At 40.1% G+C, this 20,482-nt stretch overlaps 1 protein-coding gene across 5 annotated transcripts in view; it reads left to right on the top strand.

The window, feature by feature from the left end:
• The window catches only part of EBF1 (EBF transcription factor 1), a 318,757-nt gene that overhangs the window by 20,282 nt on the left and 277,993 nt on the right, over positions 1-20,482 (top strand). For all 5 annotated transcript variants that reach the window (XM_026659369.2, XM_026659368.2, XM_026659367.2 and 2 more), the window contains exon 6: positions 3,188-3,256. In XM_026659369.2, the coding sequence (XP_026515154.1) occupies positions 3,188-3,256 (69 nt within the window). The remainder of the gene's footprint in view (positions 1-3,187; positions 3,257-20,482) is intronic.

The following is a 20,482-nucleotide window of genomic DNA, read 5'->3' as shown; positions in this document are numbered from 1 at the left end:
TGAATAAAAAAATCACTTCTCATGTCAGTTTATGAGGTTTCAAATTGAGGCTTTCTGTGATGTCTTAATTCTCCAGTTGTCCATAGAAAAACCGGGATAGACAACGCTTGAATTTCTAATGTAAAAAACAAGCAGGGAAAAAAACTACTTAAAACCCAACATTTTGGCCCTTCCTTGTATTTCACTAAGCTGCAAGGAAAAGGGCACAGAACCATTATTTTTCACCTTCACATAATACACAAGGGCTGCATTCGTCCACTCTTACTCCTGTTTACTGGTACCTTACTGCCCAGGAAATCCTATTCAATGGCCACTCAATAGCAAGGCAGTGTTCCCCAGACCTTTCAAGGGGAGCTTCCCTGCAAGGAAACAAAACCAATCCATTCCCCCTTTAGCCTTAGTATGTGTTAATCCTCCCCATCTTAATTTATGCATCTTCGCCCCACCTTGGCTTGTTCTTTACAAGGGGCCCCTTCAAGGGGCGTGTCCCAACACGAGAGTGAGGTGTTTGGCCCTGATCCAGGAACTTGTTCCATGTGAACAGACCCCCCTATTGGGTAACGTGTGGGCACCGGCATCTGCCCATGTGGATCAGCTTCCAGGGTTGGGGCCTTGAACAGCATAAGTAAGAGTGGCAGATTCTGGCCCCGTGGGCCAGGTTTGGTACCCTCACATTCAGTGCCGGCTTGCTCTGGGAATAATCCTTTTGGAGTCGGTGGGGCTACTCACGGGATAAGGTTCTTCTAAACGGCCCTGGTTTGCGTTAGTCACAAGAACTGTGTGTCTTAACTTGCACCAACTATGCTTCTAATTAAAATTTAATCATTTAAAAATATTAGTGGTTTTTATTACTTTGTTTTTGGGTAAATTTTGCCATCCCACATATTCTAGCTAAATTCCCTTTTATAAACAAAAAAGGGGGGAAAAAGTCCCCATGATCTATGAGCTTATTTTATTCGTTCCTAAATTCAGATCTATGTTGTGTGTCGAGGCTTTTCATTTTGTGGGTGAATCAGTTATGGGGTTGTACTGTAAAACGAAACCGCTTTGGGGGCTGTCCTAAACAGTGTGACTTGCCCAGAATTGGACATCCTGCACATGCATTACCTGTGAAAAGCTTCAATCCTGAATAGTTGCCTTGAAACTTTGACAGTGAAAAGCATTATGTATTTTTTTCCTCTTTGAAACTTTTTTTTTCCTGTTGGAAACCACATTTCAACAGGCTGGGTTTGTAAAGCCATTTTTTTTGTTTTGTTATTTTTAGTGTGGCTAGTGGCTGCATTGCGAGTCTTGGTGGGTTACTGTACATTATTCGCTCTATTGTTCAGCAGCATAAGAGAACCTTTGTCATACTCCCAGCAGAGCTGTTTATATAGTGTGGCCTTTCTAATGACTGCTTCCTGCGCTGGTGTTCTTCCACATTCCGCAGGAACAAAATAGTCCCTCTGAGATGAAGGAAGAGGAGCTGTAATTCCTACCAGAACCCTAATCCTGAATGTTGAAATTGAAAATTGGCATTTACAGAAAGGTTTGTTGTATAGGGTGAGGTTTGTCAGTCCCAGTCAGTCAGGGTGACCAGATAGCAAGTGTGAAAAATCGGGACGGGGTCGGGGGGGTTATCGGCGCCTAGATAAGACAAAGCCCTGAATATCAGGGCTGTCCCTATAAAATCAGGACATATGGTCACCCCACAGTCAGTAAGTCTGCCAAATGCAGAGGGGCCATCCTCTGTGGCGAAGGTGGAAACTAGGGGTAATATAGGCAGAGCCATCGCTAGGGTACGACGAATTGGAGCGACTGCTTCAGGCCCTGCGCTTTAGGGGGTCCCCGTGGGCCGGTGCGATTGGCCGGCATGGTCGGTCCCAGACGTGACAGAGTGGTCACTTCTTCCCCGGGCCTTGCACGCCGGCCCTGAATATAGGGGACCCCAGCCCTAGATCCACACACAGACAGTTTCCTCCATGAACAGATCTCCACCCCGTGGCGTGACAGGGAAGCTTAGTCACCGCAGTGGCATTGTAAGCCCAGGCACTGCTGAGGTGACGGTAGGGATCTGTGTCGGGGTTGAGGAATGAGCGGCAGGCCGGGGGCTGGGCTGCATTGGCGTCCTGGTTGTACAGAGACAAAGTGCCCCTAAGGCCTGGGGCTGTGTTGTTTACTTCTTTTACTCCCTTACTAAGGGGAGTCACGGGGGTGGGGCTGTAAGGGGGAATCCTTGGTGGGTGGATATTTATGTTCTGCCACTAGGGAGATGAAGGAAGTGGGTAAGAACCTGATTGGTTACATGGGACTGCTCATGAGAGTAAGAGCTTTGAGGTTTGGTTCCCAGGAAAGTCCGGATCCATTTCTAACTAGTTACGTCCTGGAGAATTTTCTGCCCTAAGCGGAAATGGGTATAGATTGTGTGAGAGATCATGTGCGATATTTTAATGAGTCAGGCTCTTAATAGACAATAGGCCCTGACAAGAAACCATCACAAACAACAACTTAACTCTCTTTGGAAACAATGAGCCATCTTAGTTCAAAAGAATCCAAGTCTCAAGGTCAGCAATGGAGCAATTCTTTGGTAGAGGGAGCTTACGTTTCACATGCCTGCTTTGTATCTGACCTAATACAGGGCACCAGCCGGCAGCACTCTGCTTTCCATAGTACTATTAGCAATCATTAAAATGCTCAGAAAACTTAGAGAAACAGATACACTCAAGCATCAAAAGCAGCAGCCAATGGCGTTTCTGTTTTAGCTTCAATGCTAACAACAGTATTTTAAAAGGGGAAAATATTGTGCTGGGAATTTCTACTTCCCCTGGAAACCAGTAGTATAATATGAGCACCAACCCAGATGTTAAAATTATGTGCACTGGAAAAATAGCCCACTCTTGTTATTGGTCTTGATGTGTGTGTATTGGCCCCATAAAAAAGGGGTGGACCACACTCCCCATTTGAAGTGATCCATGAACTATTGTTCGTGAAAGCAGGCGAAACCCCTTTCTCTTTATGTTTGCCGTTACTAACCAGCTGTGCAAGAAGTTAAACATAGTAATTAACCCATATGTGACCCACTAAATTCGACTGATTTCCAGACAGGGGCAGAATGGTAACTCTAGCTTGCAATTTGAACCTCCTGTGTTCGTAATGATGATTTTACAGTGTAATGGTTGCACTAAATCCTCTCACTTTTGCTCTGTAGCCGGTGTTGTGACAAGAAAAGCTGTGGCAACAGAAATGAGACTCCATCAGATCCAGTGATAATTGACAGGTAAGGACCGCTATTGTTTCCTTCAATTTTATTTTATTCCTCATTATAATGAAACACCTGCGCGGTGTTGCTAATGGGAGAGGGGCTATGTGTATCTGTGGATGAAATTTTGTTGTTGATACCGAATTCGTTGCGCTGTGCAATTGTGATTCCCATGGAAGGGCCATATGGAATGTAACTGTGAGACCTGCTCTTTGGAATGCTCTCGTTTTCGTATCTGATTCATGTTCATAAAGGGGATATTTTTCTTGCTGACTTTCTGTGGCTCAATTCACATGCTGTGCCAGGGAAGCTTCAGGAATAAAATAATAGTTTGTGATTTATGGAATGTGGTTGGGTGCTTATAAATATTTAACTTTAATTTGAAAAATGTTTGAATCATTATCACTTTTAGCTCCAGTAGTTCGGTTGGATGCAATCCATCTACATTTTAAGGTTTTTATTTATGCATAAGAACAGTTTTAAAAAATCTGCAAACTAAGATTTTCTCCAGTTATTTTCTTTGGTTGGAGTGCTATTTTGACTATATTGTCAGTTGATTAATTCATTTTGCCTATCTTAATTATTGTGTTTTTAAACAGATCCATTTTACTAATCTGACATGACCAAGTAAATCACTGTAGAACGATAAATCTGTTTTAGTTGTTCTGAGCAATTTGCAGTCTGTTTGCAAATTATGCAAAGTTGTAGCCAAATAGTCATTTTTATATTTTAATTATTGAAATTCATTGTACGGAAACATATATGATAAACAGTTTATTAGGTGGCATTACTCTGCGAGAGTTAAATGGCCACGAAGGACTGAAACTGTCTGTCATCAAACAGGGAAAGCAATGCCATGCAGTAATCAGTGAATACAGGGACCCTGAAGGGAAACTAACCTATGCACAGGAAAGGCAGAGTATAGAGGATAGTTCTTCTTTGTCTTATTGTCTGAGTTAATGTTCGCTATATTAAGTTCAAAATACCTTCTGTGCTGGAGTGTCCATTTTTATGAAAAAAGGTAGAGTCAGATCTGTTCAGCACCACATCAAAACAGAATTATATAAAAGAGAACATAGCAGAGAGGCACCACTTGGCATTGTGCTTAGGCAGGCTTTCAGGTTTATGTCTTGTTTGAGTTTGTTAAGCAAGCGCATGCTTTGGCAGCTTAGAGAAAACGTTTTGGTTTGTTACAATATCTAATCCTGAGATCGTTTTAATCTCAGAACATATATATTTTAACTATGCATCCGTTCACCTGATATTAGAATTGGGTGACACCAGGGGAAGTAAAAGAACACATATAAAACCACATCTCTGTAGAGATCTCTCTAAGTAGGCTGCAGAGTTGAACAGTATAAAATAGGGTGTTAAAGTGGCATTTTGAGCTACACGAAAGCTACAAAATTCACATGCATTTTTCATTGTACTGAAAAAAGAAATGTTAAGATGCTAATAGCTGGTTTACAGAAATATTTTGTTTAACGATTCAATATGCAGAGCTGTTAGTGGCAACTCATTTAAACTGTGAACCTACAGATTTTCAGCAGCTTTAAGGGAAAAAAACAACAAACCAATTATATGAAAAAATGGATTTAACTTCCTAGTAGTGATCAAATTAGCAGTATTTACTTAAACTGATACAAAGCTTGCAATTTTGAACACCAGGTTTAAAAAACAAGTTGAATACTGTTTAGATTATAATATAAATCTTACCTCACCACCCGCACTGAACCCCCTTTTGCTTGTGAATGGGTTAAGCTTTTAAGTTCTTCACTTGGTTTTAAATTGTGACTTTGATACAGAAGGTTGATATGAGTGTGGTTTGAATAACATTTGATTTTGACCTGTTCCTGTGGGTTGCAATGGGATAAGAAATTTGACTCAGCAGTGCTGTAATTAGCCTTCCCTGTGTTTTTGAAACAGGATTGTGTTACCTGGATCGCATTAGTGTGGCTTCTATTGTTGCCGCTTTGCATCTGTCCCAGTAGGGTACTTAAAACCTTTTCTTGGCCGTGGCTAGCTCAGACAATTTAGGCCAAATAAGTACGTGCTTTATACAGTTAGTGGCTTTAGTGATGTTTCTCATGACATTTATCCTATTCATTTTTTCCCCTTTTGGTTTGAAAAGTATAAAGACATCTATATGGAGCTACTATATCTTAAGAGGAGTACTTTAACAATTGTTGTAAAAAAATGTCTGCACAAGTCAGAACGTGTTTAGTTGTGCTTGTTGTCACTTCTGCATGCATAAAATCTTAAGCTATTGTGTCAATTGATATGCAAAACCATATTTAGCTATTTTTATTTGCATGTGAGCTTGCAGAATTCATTTGATATTTGGGCTAAAGCACTCCCACATGCCTTGCAGTCTGATAAAGCCTAATCTTTGAATTTAATCTGACTTTAACACAGAATCACCACTTAAACTCTTACCGTTTTTTAAGACAACCATACTTATATGAAAAATACTGCCCTATTCTTCCCCCTGACTGTCTTTTTGATTGGTTATTCAAGAAAGCCATTTGTGGGATACAGATAGAGCAGTCTTTGTGGCTACAAAGTTAACTTGTACAATCAACTTAAAAGTTAGATTTTTTTTACTAGATATTTAGGAAATATGGACTGTGCCTGTTTATTTACTTAGAAGTGTGGTTAAAAATTTCAGTAGGTGCATGTGAGAACAGTCTAGAAAATTACTTTATATTTTAGTCTATTATAAAAGTGACCTAGAGAAATTTAGCGTCCCTCTCTTCTCTGAAGAGAGGTATAAATCTATTATTATTAGAGACCAGTCATCTCAAGGAAGCTCATGGAAAAAACACAATGTATGTGGAATTATCTTTTTAGAATTGCCTGTATACTTGATCACGAACCCAGTTTTACATGTATCTAAATGAAGCTCTGTCACCAAGAACGAACTGTAAAAGGATATTACTGTCACAACACAAATGCACAATGATTCCTGTTACAAGTGAAGCAATAGGCTGCATAGTAATCCTAGGTAAAGTAAAAATGTAGCACTTGCTGTTATTATATTAAATTCTAGATTGATTTAACATTCAAATTGTAACTCATATTTGAATTTAAAATATTTGCAATAAAATTCCTGTGCAGAAATTGAATAAATTGTAGTTTTATTACCACACTAGATATCCCTGTGTCCTAACCTTTTTCCTTACAGTTATCTTAGTTCAATAAATAAAACCTCATTAGACTATTCCCATTTCAACGAGTTTATTAAATTTTACAGGAGTAATTAGCATAAGCTGTGCTAATTTTTCTGGAAGACTAATGAGAGAGCTCCCTAATTAGGTTTGCTTTGTAGGAATCAGAAAAGATGATAATGACAAAAGTCACATAGGGTGGAAAGTGGAGCTTTATATTATTTCTTGATTTGGGAAAGCCACTTCCATAACTTGGCCCCCTTGCAAACTTTTTTTTAACCCACCTGACCATTGTGGATCTAGATAATCAATTGAGATACCAATGCTTGCTGTGCTTTTCTTTCTCTTTTATGGATGGATCTAGTAAACAGTAGTCCTGCTGGTTAAGATAAATACAGATAGTTGTTTCAATCTCCAACATGTGGCAGATTAACTTCAGCATAAAGGGTCATGTTCAGTCTACAGGTTCTATACGATTCCTGAATTCTGTCCTTACCGATTTTAAAAGAGGACCTATTTAGGTAAATTTCAAGACTGGTGTCTTTCTAGAAGATGCACTCTAGTTCAACTGTAAGTTGTTAGGTTTGATGGAATCCTTACCAGGTGAATTCTATACTCTGTGCTTTGCAGGAGGTCCCACTGGTGATCATAATCGATCCTTCTGGCCTTAATTTGTGAAAACTTTGAAGTGCTTCATGTACTGCCATCTTTCCTTACATTGAAATGGACCCAACTTCTGAGGAGTAAATTGCATTTGTCATTTGCTTACATATTTTGGCCCAATCAGAGCTGTTGTCAATAGGAGTTATCGGATCGATCAATATTTTTCTCTTCTGTATCTGGGATGCAGCCAATCACCAGGGTGTCTGACTTGCTTACAGGCGTTTTTGAAATCGTTCCGTCTCTAACCTGAAAACGTTTATATTTGCAGGTAGGATTTCATAGTGCAGTGACATGAAAAGAGGCGTGAATGACTTTCACTGCCTCCGTTTTACTGCTTTAAAAGTCATCGTGTAGTGGATTGTATTTTATGGGCCTGATCATCCTCTTTCATGCCAAAATGCCTTGCAGAGGAAATACAGGTGTGTTGTAGGAAAGTAGCACCAGTTATACCCTATTGCCTCCCCAAAATCTGCTGTTCAGGCCTAGTGCAGATGTGGCAATGAATGCATTTAACAGTAGCTTTACATGCCCAAGGAAGGTCTCTGAAGTGCCGTAAAGTCAGGTAGTTTATAGACGCTTTTCCATCATCAAAGAGAAGAGGTGATGTCAGGATGGGGTTTTTGCGAGTGAGGAAGCAATATATGTTTGGATGCAGGGGAATAGCTCAGTGCCCACAGAACCTTGATCGTGGAACAAGATGGTGTGGCATAGGCCCAGAGTGGCAAAGGAGATTTCAGCACATGCCGGTGGCATTGGAAACAGTCTGAGATGGGTGCTAGTAACACCTAGCGAAGGGACATCTGTCCCTCTGACAACAGACTCTGTGTTCTGGTCATAGACGTACAAACAGGGGCCCAATCGGCTGTATCTGAACCCAAGTCCCGTTATCAGCGGTGAGCTGAACTGAACTAAACCACCAGTGTGGTCTACAAGACTGCGTTTTAAAGCTGTCTTCACCTAGCCCTGTTACCCTGGGCCATCCCTCCATTTTGTCTCGCAATCAGGCGTGGGAGTTTGATGGCAGTCACTGCTAGGTGTATTTTGGGAGATAGGAGGTTTGTCTAACATGTGCTGCGTCTCCAGCTTGCCCTGCATCAGAAGGCACGATGCCTTTCATGGAAATGTAGATTGTTCAGTGGATAATGCGGGCAAGGGAGTCAATATTAATGCAAGTGTAGACTAAACTGAGAAGCCATTTTGGTTTCACTAATCCAAAATGAGGTACATTGTAGGAACAGAAAAGTGGAAGTTAATGATCATACGTTGGTGAAAGGAGGATTGTGGCAAAGGGAGTATAAAATATGTTACCTACATGCACATACATGAAGTAGGCTGTCTTGTCTGTACCAGCAGTCTGAGCAATATCTCCCCTGCCCCCTATAAAGTTCTGCTACTCTTTTATCATGCAGACTAAACGCATTAATGTTCCATGCAAGTTCTCAGAAGGGACAGAATTCAGCCTAGATGAGTGAATGTTATTTGCTTTAAGCCCATTACTTGACTTTTTGAGAGTGTAGTGACCAAACACCACTCTACAGGATTTGGTTATGATTGGCACATCTGCAAAGTATTATCTAAAGTGTTTTTCCATGTAAATTAGGTGACCAAAAGAGTCTTGAACCTTCATAACATAAATGGAGGCTCCAGTCAGTACAAACTTGTCACTTAGGAGAGTCAAATACAAATGTCTGAAACCCCTCCCCACCATTAAATAGGCTCTAGAGGTACTCCTAATTGGCGTAGAAATGAACCCTGATGTGGCATCAGTCCTGCTTCAAATAAAATAGAATTGGGGGAGAACTTCACAGGGGTTTGTGCAAGAATTTTCTTTGGTTTCAGTCCATGTGGTTTGTGTCTCTCTCCCCAGCTCTTGCACTCTGGAGTTCCACTTTGTGTTTCAACTTTGTATGAACCCAAAATCTCAAAGCAGAAATTGGCCTAAACCGAACAATTTCCATTTGTTGTTTGTTTGTTGGATTTGATGGATAAAAACAAAGCATTTTGTATGATTTCAGAACTATGGTACAAACCCCTAACATGGTCTGAGCTTCGCTCAAGAGGTTTGTGAACCTCTCGGAAACCCAGTTCCGAATTTCCAGTTGGTTTTATGTTGTTTTGGGTTTCTCTAAAATCACACTGCACTAATAGTTACTTGATTCTCTCAGTAATACTTTTGAATCTGCAGTTAGGGTTATGGGCTTTGTTTCATTCAGATCTTATCCCTAATTATTATTTAATATCACATTAGTGTCCAGAGACTCCTGCCAGGATCAAAGTCTCATTGTGCTACATGTTGTCCAGTCTCAGGTAGAGGCTTTTTGCCTTTATATGGTTTAAGAATTAAGGGTTGTATTTTCAAAGGAATCCAACAGAATTAGGCATCCAACTTCCATTTCATTTCACTGTGATTTTGGCACCTAATTCCCTTAGGCTAGCTTGAAAATCCTAGCCTTGGTCATAGAATCATAGAATATCAGGGTTGGAAGGGACCTCAGGAGGTCATCTAGTCCAACCCCCTGCTCAAAGCAGGACCAATTCCCAACTAAATCATCCCAGCCAGGGCTTTGTCAAGCCGGGCCTTAAAAACCTCTAAGGAAGGAGATTCCACCACCTCCCTAGGGAACCCATTCCAGTGCTTCACCACCCTCCTAGTGAAATAGTGTTTCCTAATATCCAACCTAGACCTTCCCCACTGCAACTTGAGACCATTGCTCCTTGTTCTGTCATCTGCCACCACTGAGAACAGCCGAGCTCCATCCTCTTTGGGACCCCCCCTTCAGGTAGTTGAAAGCAGCTATCAAATCCCCCCCTCATTCTTCTCTTCTGGAGACTAAACAATCCCAGTTCCCTCAGCCTCTCACTAGGGGCCAACGTTTTCAGTGGGCATTCATTTGGGGTTCTCGGTTTTTAGCAGCACACCCTAGGAGCTCTTTGGCCTGATTTTTCTGAGGTACACCCCAAACTCCAGTTACATCACTGGGAGCTGCCCAGACCTTTAGACAATCAGGCCTCGGGTGTGGAAAGCTGGGCACTGTAAATTAAAGGGCATCAGCAAAATTTTGAGCGGAGGTGCTTGGTGCTACGGGCCCCCTACGAAGTTCAGAGTATGCTCAGCTCTCCCCCTGAAGTGAGCCATTCCCGGGAGAACTCAGAGCCCGCCTTGACTGGGGACTTTCCTTTGTTTCCATTCACAAAACTTAAAATGTGCCCTTCATACCTATCGATTTCTTAGTGCTAACTGCTACCTCAAAGCGTGTCGTGGAGCAGAGAGGACGTGCTCAGCCTAGGGAGTTTCCTGAGTCCACACAACTCAGCATAACTCTCTCCTTGTTCGGTTGGGTTTTTTTTGGAAGAGTTTTTGAAAATAAAAAAATTCAGAAACGTTGTGTTATCTCAACTGTCGCTGCTGAGGATAAATTTACCATCCTTTCTTCACCCCCTGATTGATTTCAACATTTGCTGTCGCTGTGGGAATACGCACATGATTGCTAGGAATGAGAGGGGTATAAAATGTGTTTGTGGAGATTGGCTAAAATTGTTTCGAAGATGAAACGTGTAGCCTGTGTCTCTGGCAGCTTTTTGTGCAGAAGAATGTAACGGAGAGCACAATCCTGCAATTGCTTATGCAAACGAGTAACTTTCAATGTGCGAGCTGTCCCGGTGACCATCACATGCATCACGGTTTCCAGAATTGGCCCCTAATTTAATAAATGAATGACAATCTGTATGTTTGCATTTTATTGGCCACGCCTGCGAAGATAACCATGATCTATTCAAATACCCTTCACTACACTGGAGATATATCACTTTAACACAACATACTGCTAATAAATATAAAATACAGTTAAAAGCAAGTAGTGGTTTCTATGTAGTTCGTAGCTGGAGTGACATCCTAGAAATGTGTTTAACGTAGTGTCTGAAACAGCAGCATGTCACGTAGTAGAAACGACAAATTCTGGTATGAGTTTTCTCTTTTCCTGTAGTATTAGTTTTTCTTCTGTAACAGTTCTGGAAAAGTACAGAAAAGCCATACAAAGTTTCCAGTGTGTCACATTAGCAACTTTGCAGAGGTAGTTTGTGATCAGAATATATTAACTGTATCAAATAAGTGTTTGCTTTTTTTTTTTTTTTTGCGAAGAACAGTATTTTAGACTTTTAAAAAGTGTCATAAATAGTTTTCTGTTCTACTTTTAAAACAGAATGTTGCTATAGGAAAGCAATATTTCTGGAGGTTTTCATTTGTGCTTTATATGAAGAAATTATTAAAATATTTTATTTCATTACCCTGAAATTATATCCTGGACAGTGAGAAAGTGACCCAGTTATACAGACTTTCACTGCAGTCGTTGAAATACTGCAAACAGTGCTGTTTTGTCTTTAGTTTCTAGCTGCCTCTAAAGGTAAAGGCCAATGAAGATAAAAACCTAAGAAGGGCTATTTCTCCAATTACAAGGCTTTGTCCTAGAGAAAATAAAGGTTTAGACTTATAGTATTCATTTATAGCAGAATTTTAATTACCTTAACCTGGCAAAACTGAGTCTGAATTTTTAAAAAAAGATATCCGTGAATTCTGCATATTCCATGTCCTCTCTTATTAAGGGCACAGATTTGAAATGCAATGAATCTAATTCGGGAGTGGGGCGGAAATCACAGTGGCTGATCAGTGTAACACACACCATGTTTGTAGTGGGAACAGAGTGGTCCTCGGTACACTTTTGGACTCTTTTTCTTTTGACAGTGAAGTGCAGGGTTCTCTTTCCAGCAATACAGGGCAGGGGAAGGAACAAAAATAAAATAAAATGTAATGTTTTAAGCAGACAAGCTGGCAAATCTATATAGCTTTATAACAACTCAATAACCTCCAAAATGGCCTACTGCAACTATGCCATCCGGCTAACTGTTTGAGACACAATAGTTTTGTAATATAATATAAAAAGTAATAGTGTTAGCTAACACATCTTTAATAAGATATTGTCCACTGCTCTGCCATATGCTACAGAGCAGGCTCTCACTCTGTGGGGCTTTTGATTCTTCTCAATAAGATTATTTCAAATACTCTAATCCTGAATCATTGACATGAATACAAAAGCCTAGTGACATCTAATAGATGCCTCTTAGCTTTGCTTTTCCTCTTGTTCCTTTCCTTTTTCTTCTCTTTTTACCTGACAAAAAGCTTCCAGATACTTGGGCTCTGTCTCTCACTAGCAGCATGTGGGTCTCCTCATGAAATATAAAGGACTGACATAGGGCTGATAAGCCATAGAGCAAAGGACCATAGATTAAAAGTAAATGCCAGTAAATCCTACCCTGTACACTTGTTCTTTTATTGTTTTCTTTAACACTTTCAGTGCCAGGGAGAGAGAGAGATGAGATTTGGTTTTTAAGGATACAGGGTATTGTATCCTAAAATCATCCTGTGTAATCAGATTTAATTGACTGATTTCTTCCCCCCCCCCCACAACATTCTAAATGTTGTTATAAAATGTCAATTTCAGCCAATAGGATTGTTCAGTCAGCTCTGTGCTCAGATGCTTTCTTTAAAAAGAGATCTGTTCTTGCACAAAAGAAAGTCCGTCGTACCAAGCCGTTGTCCCCCTTCAGAGGGGGCTTTCATCTGAAATGAATTTTTAAAAAATATTAAAATAACATTCCTAGATGTCTGGTAATGTATTAATAAGTTCCCTTTTGATGTCAGGGTCTTGCCAGGTTGGCTGTTTGAGTCAGGAACTCCTTTGCTTTACTTCACTGTCCTCTTGGACGCTTCCAAAACTGTTCATGAACTGAATATCAAAAGCATTTTTGGAAGAGTTTTTAATATAGGCTATAGTCAGCGGCTCTACTGGGTAAAAAAAACAAAAACATTCACAAGGACTGAAAAACCATGGTTAGATCAATTCTTTTAACATCAGATGGTATTCAAAAAATCATTTTCAGTAATTTTCTCCATCATTGTGTAGGCTGCCTTCCAGGTTTTTTGACTGGAATAACTATCCACTTCTATCCAGTTGGATTCTCATCGTTTTTGTAATCTTTATGAATATAATCTTTCAGTTAGACTTTTTGGCATCTATATCACTACATAACCATTGGCCGACATCCCAGATGTTAAGTCGCTTTGATAAGTGGATGTTAAAAAACATATTACCTAGTTTGGATTTTGTAGAAGGATGTCACAAGAAGGGGAGAAACGTATTCCATTGTCATTATAAAGTTCTGTGCTTTAAAAGAAGAAGAAAATTAGCCAAGCTTGGAGCTATTTAGCGCTGATGGAAGGATTCTTCCCAACACACTCCACGTTTCTCCGCATGACTTCAGTCTTGTAATGGCCAAGTTCTGATCCCAGATGCATCTCTTGGAGAAATCTGCTGCAACCTGTGTGTTGGCATGAGCAAGAGCAGACTCCAAGATGCATTCTGATTGATGCCACTCATCTAAGATTGGAGTCTGGCCCCACGTCCAGATGTCCATTTTTTACAAAAAAGATACCCTGTGGATTCCCACTGTAATACTAAAGAGCCCACTTCTTAATCCAGCGCTGGATTCTTCTTGGTCTAGAGCAGAGACTTTGACACCCCCCCTGGAGCCCTCCTTTCATCTAGCCGGCCCCTCTGCTATTTAGCAATATGGAGATGTCAAGGAGTCAGGACCACCCTGACACCTGTTTGTGATCTTCCTTAGGGGTCACAATCTCCCGGCTGAGAACATCACAATCTGGAGCGCCTTACATTTTGAAAGCCTCTCCATAGAATTTGCTTTCTTATTAACGATCAGTCTGAGGCTCCCTTTCGCTCCACGGCATGGCATTAATGACTCTGTGGGTTGTACACCTCCTCAAGGAGTGGAGCAGTGGGCAGCTGTGTGGCGGGGGGAGAGCCCGTGGCAGCATGTTTCCTGAGGGAGCCGCTCTCCTGCCGCTAGGTTGGCCTTGTCCCAGGCTTCATAGTGCTAGGCGCTGTACAGTCACATAGTAGAGACAGTCTCTGCCCCAGCAAGCTTAGCATCTAAATAGACAAGACAGTCTCTTGGCTACATCGAGCTACTTTGTTTTAAAGCCTGATTAGTCCAGCTTCAGGAATAGCTCTGGCACTCTGGAAAACTTAATACACCACGCTCTGGCGTAGGAGGAAAACTCCTAGATAAAATCCGTTATGCGTAGGAATTGTTGTAGCTTGTATACCTTACGCTACGAGAAAAGTTCCTGTTTCAAAAGAGTGCCGCACTGTGCCAGGGGTAGCTTAATTTGTCAGAAACTACCAGAGTATTAATACAGTAGAATATAAATACCTTAAAAACAATTAGGGATGTCTAATATTGGAATATTAATACCCTTCAAATCATCGAGGGTTTCTAATGCCTGGAGTATTAATATCCTTAAAGGCATTTGGGCTTTGTAAATGTATGTTTCAAATATTTTAACTAACTTACTTAGCTATTTTTCCTGATTAACAACTCTTGGAGTGTATTCATAACAGAGCCAGCCCTGTTCACATTCTCAGCCATCCATGTGTGAGAGGGTAACATGCTATTAGTTAATATTTGTGTTGCTGTAAGTGGCATGATTTTTTTTTTTTTTTTAAATCTGAGATTGTTCTGGGGGAAATAAAAGAGAATTTTGTGAATACTTTTTTGCCATGGTAACACAGTTATGTCCCATTAGTCTGTCAAATATGAAACAAGTTCCCAACTACAACACATTTAAACAAGCCATTGTTTTACACAGCCCTGCGGAAGGTTGGAGCGTCGTCGCCTTTTACCTCTCGCATGCAGTTATTATATTCATGGGCTGCTTTAGTTATCGAAGGGTTAATGAATTGCAGCCTGCTCCTAGCAATCCCATCATGTGCCTGGTTGACTCTGAAAGAAGGGGCTTGCAGTTGCCTAATGGGCATCCTTTCCCAGCTTTCTCGTAGGCCACCTGGGCAGATGAGATCATGCACAGTGTATCCCTAGGACACAAAATCCAATCAGGCGTTGCCTCTTCTGGTCTCAGTGACCTGTATGCTAGGAAAGGGAAAAGAAACTGGGGAGCTAATCAGTGATAGGCTGCATCTTTCTGGCTTTAGGGGACTCCTATCTCTCCATAAGGAAGGAAGTTTTTCCTTCATTTTCAAGATAAGGTGTCATTCATGAGAGCAGTGTGCTGAACTAATCAGGTTAATTGAGAGGCCCTGAATAGCACTCATTGAGCTGATCTCTTCTTCCTGTTAAAGGCAGATAGTGCAGACAGAGATTACACACGTTTTAAACTCTTTCTTGCCATCTCTGAATTCTGTGCAGAATCCAGAGTGGTGAATGTCATTAGAGACAGGAGCCAACCAATTTATTTTTGGTGGGAAGAAAGCATTATTTATATGACGCACATTGGGCCAGATTCTCAGCTGATATGACTCACATAGCTCCATCAAAGGCAATGAAATGATGCCTGATGAGGATCTGACCCACTGTTTTCCGAAAGACCCGGTGGACTAATATTGTCAGAGGATTGGTTCAAGTTTGACATGGTTCTTGAGTTTTGTTAATATTAAAATTATTTTAGACCTAACTCATGGCAGGTCTGCAGGAAACATTAATTTTGAAAAGATTTTGTCAGTGTTTGAAGCAATTGTTTTTATTGCTGTTACAGTATCATTTCCCTTTAAACCCATTCTGATTGCTGTGGCTGCACATGATTTTATTCAAGTTTACCAAAACCCTCTGCTCTTGCCAAATTAGGAACATCCAGGCTCCAAACCTCATTCTAATCTTCCTACTAGCCGTGATCTATTACATTTTCTTTGCAAATGTTATAACCATTAGAGGAGAGGAGAGTTAAAAAAAAATTCTATAAAAACAGGACTCTTTTTTTGCCCTTCTCCAAAGCTAACTGGTTGTTAATGTAATTTAAACAAGGTCATAGGTTCCCCTATTTCCCCCCTCTTCCTTGGAAGTTTCGGGAATGACTTTAATTATCTCTACAGTCAAATTCTCACTGCTGTCCCTGTGAAAGCGTGTAGTCATGGATTGCTGGGATTATTTTCTTTAGCACTTGGGGAATAGAGAAACTGGTTGTTTCAAAATTAGAACCAGCTGGGTTCTCATAGCTATCATTTAGGGAAAGACGCTTGGCACACAAAGCTGTAGCCCAGGTTAGTCATTAACTAAAACCCTAAATAAGCAGGGTTTGGTTTACCACACTTGATTATGCAATGTAAGGAATGATTTTGTTTATCTCGTTAATATGCATCTTCAGTGCTGCTACTGTCAGACCTCACTTTAAGATCAACTACCATCCAAACTTCTTTGCTACAGCAAATTTAATAGCACAGGGTTCTTGTGACTCAGTCCTCACATTTTGATGTTCTAAAAGTAGAAAATAAAATTAAGCCTACAGTACAAGATCATCTTGTGTCTGACGTGCATTATACAGATGAAAGATAAGCAGGTAAGCTGCTGAACAGATTAATAGAACAAAAGGAGAAGGAGAGAGAACTTGTATTATCTAACATCTTTTGTTACCTTGTAAAACAAGCAGCAGGGGTGATATACTGTATATATTCTGCCTGTCTTTCCATCTTGGATAAATTAGTTGTTTGTCATACCTTATTAATCTGTATTAGTGCCAAACTCAATTTGAAATTAGGATCACACCTTTTAGTCAGAAATTATGTGAACCCAGAATTCTTCCTGAGCATTTTGTCAAAGTGAAAAATGCAGGGTCCTATTCTGCTCTTAGTTATATGAATATAAATATGAAGGAACACCACTGAATTTAATGGAGATGCTCCAGATTTGTAAGTGTGAGAAGAGTGTGCTGTTTGATATATGAGAATCTCTCTCTTTGTGTGTATATCAATATAGAGCTACAGTCTGAACTGTGTGCTGTGCTTAACAGTTTGCAATTATCAGGGTGGTTTATTCTTGAAAATGATTTTTTTTAAGATAAATTAATTTCTAAAACTCAAATGTTTATTAAATCAGGATTTATAGAAAAAGGATGTTCCAGAAAGATATTCTACACAGTTTTTTTTATTAAAAAGCTTATAGCACAAAAATGATTGATTACTCAGCTTTGCATAACTAATTTAAATGCCTTAATGCTGTATTTAAAAAACAAAACAAAAAAGATACCTGAAATGTAAATTTTTTTTTACTCTGTTAATAACCTCTGAAGCACAGCGAAAGTATTTTTAAAGACACATGAAACCATTTAGTGCTGTATATATTCAGATCATTATTTGACCTGAATATTCTTACATCTAAACCCTTTCTTAGGATTTCATATTGAAACAAATATGTTATAAGCATTGCTAAGCTTACATTTATTAGGTTTTTAATTCTGCATATTTTTTCTGGAGTACACGTATTCAATGCTTCAATTTGTTATAATACAATATATATATTCTGTTTTTCTTAAAAGGGTTTTTTTTTTTAAAACAAATAACTGTTACATTTCCAGTCACTCAAATTTGGACAGAATTTTACTTCCTGTTTCAAAGGTCAAGGAAAGCTGACCTCAACAGCAGTGTTGAGGCTGCTGAATTATTCATATCATTGACTTTGTGTCAGCTTCCACATTTGTGCAGAGGGATGTTTTATTCATTTATCTCATTTAGGGTCCTTCTCTGCACCTGTTTCTACCATTAAGTACCCTGTAATTTGCATTTGATGCTAATTTAGTTTCATATCAGCCTGGTCCCCCCTTGTTAATTTAATTTTCTAAGACCCTTTTCATTACAGTAGAAATGTTTCCCTCTTTAAAGCAAACATCTATACAAGTAATTGTATAAACTGCCTTTTAAATAATATCTTTTAGAAGATTCCATCGTTTAATTCCTTAATTCCTATAATTAGCCATGGTTTGATTAATGTTTCAAAGGGTTAAGTTAAAATGCAGAGTTACTCAAATGCATACTTGAATAATTTTCTCTGCAGATAATATTTTCTGCATTGCTGCCTTAATTCTATTTATGAGTCTGATAATTACATGCATTAACAAGCCCTCATTTTCCTTACTTAATGATTTTTATTTTGTTGACTAATAGCTGTTTTTAAATATATAATCACCAGGATCTTAACACTGCTGATGTCATGCTTCGTTTTTCTTCCAATAGATTGTAAATGGTTAAAAAGAAATGCTGGAGGTGAAAAGCTACTCTAGGCTTCTCTCAAAGCTGTAACAACTTAAAATATCAGTACAGTTTATTTCTCCAGAAGAGGAGATTGAAAATATAATTGCTGTGCTCTCTCAAACAGTGTGATTAGCTGTGATGTCTGAAAGTGGTATACTTGGGAAATATTTTAGTATACAGCCACTGTATGTTTGTTTTTACAGGTCAGATTTTTACATAGAGGATGCTACTATGGGGCAAAAAAGTACATGATTTTCACGTTCAAGGAAGTTTGTAAACCTTGGTGTAAGAAGGAAAAAATAAATGAACAGAGGGCCTATGAAGGAAAAGTCAAGTAATTTTGCCCTCATGTGGGCTTATTTAAAACAACATTGTATAATTGCTTCTGTGCAATGGGTATTGTGCTCATATCTCCATGGTGGAAGGTATTTAGACTGTCCTCCCCCACCCACATTAGGGCAAGAGAAAATGTAAAGGAGAATCTGTTTTCATATACACATAACACTAAGTTACTAGCTCTCTTCCTTTCAAAATTAGACCTGAAAACATAAATTGGCGTAAATGCATTCCTGTGGGTGAAAGGAACAAGCAGCAAAAGAGTGTGTGTGTGTGTGTTTGCTCCTGTGTATAGTAGTGGCATAATGGTGGACAGGTGCACGTCACTCCTAGGAGGCGTGTGACCAAAAACTTGACTGGCAGGCCTGTTGCAAAATTCCAGAGCTGGCCCTGTAGGCAGGATGTCACCACTTCAGCTATCAGCACCTCAGATGAAATGTCCTTTAAAGCTGTGAAGATTATTGGTACTATGGGCCAGATTTTTAAAGGTATTCAGGTGCCTGCAGATGTAGGTAGGCACCGAGTGGAGTTTCCAAAGCTCCTATGTGCTAACTCCCACGGATTTCAATAGGGCTGCTTACCTGAGGAAAGATTCCTCGCATCAATGAGGGTTGCAGGGTTAGGGCTTTGTCGCCATCTGTGATTATAGTACAACTTTTAAGAGAAAAAGTGGGAGCCCTGTGCCCTGCATCCATGGGGGCGTTTGTCCCCAAGTTTTTGTGGTTGTGTTTTACCCAGCATGTTTAGAATATAGGTTACAAGCCAAAGGCGACTGGGAAACCCCTCTCTGGGTATTGCATTTAAATATTGGCGATATCCTCCCTGGTCGCTCAGATGCAAGGTTTCCCTGATGCTCTGAACCATTCTTATGTTGCGTCAGAGAGTGATTTTTCTCCCTGCTGGTACATTTCTGTTCAGGGATGAGTCTTTTGGGGGTGGAGGAAAGGAATCCATTCCAAAGCATGCACATCTCTGCATTAGCTTGTCACCTAACCCAGCCAAGAGGTGACCCTCCTGTCCCTGGAGCTCCCATTGGAGTCCCTGGGAGATCCAGAGATGGAATGTTTTCAGGTTCAGGCTATGAGGGTTTTGTTCTGCTTTCACGTTCAGCGTGCGTAGCTCCCACTGATGTTATGGGGGCCCTGTGTATGCATCCTGGATGTGGGATTTAGTCACTGAGCTGGGAGCAGTCCTCCCGACAGCATGCATTCATTTCTACAATGCTCCATTTAGAGTCATTAGCCTGAAACTTGGACTCTGGAGCTGCTGCTGTCATGACCATTTCATCTGCAAAATACGGATTAAAACAAAAGTTCTGTAGTTGTGTTTATTTGACCTGTCTTTAACTCTAAATGTAGTTTAGGGAATATGCCATTTGGGGCTGATTCTCTGCCCATTACAGCCACTGTCAAAAATCCCAGAACCAGGCTCTGTATCTGAGGCTGCATTATCAGGTGAATTCAATGCTGAGAGATGACCCAAGCAGTATGGATAGCTAATGTAGAGGGGCTGAATGCCCAGTACGTAACTGAAATGGCATCACCAACAAAAACATCTATAAGCTTATTATCTCCCCCCCCCCCCCGCCTTTTTATCATATATTCACAATAATGATCTTAGTGCAGGGTATTTCCTGAGTATTAATGACCTGCTGAGGTTAATGGCCCTTGGTTGTACCTCGGGCCATCAACTCCTCCTGGCTGGTCATTAATTCCTAGGAAATGCCCTACGCAGAGGTCATTATTGCTTAATTGTCTCCATACACTTTAATGTTAGTTTTGACAGTATACAGTCTCGTACTGTGAATTGTGTACTTTACAATTCATTAAACAGCTTATCGTTAAAACTGCAGACGATCTTGATTATTATTTATTGTTTTCCCCTTTGATTTATTTGGGTCATCCATGTTTGTACCGTGGAAGGGACAAAGGTATATTGGGTATGTGTGTGATGATGCAAGTCAGCAGGCA

This window comes from Terrapene carolina, unplaced genomic scaffold (assembly GCF_002925995.2).
Source record: "Terrapene carolina triunguis isolate 2854851 unplaced genomic scaffold, T_m_triunguis-2.0 Scaffold629, whole genome shotgun sequence".
NCBI lineage: Eukaryota > Metazoa > Chordata > Testudines > Emydidae > Terrapene > Terrapene triunguis.
The sequence above is the reverse complement of the archived record's forward strand: the minus strand, read 5'-3'. Positions and strand labels throughout refer to the sequence as shown.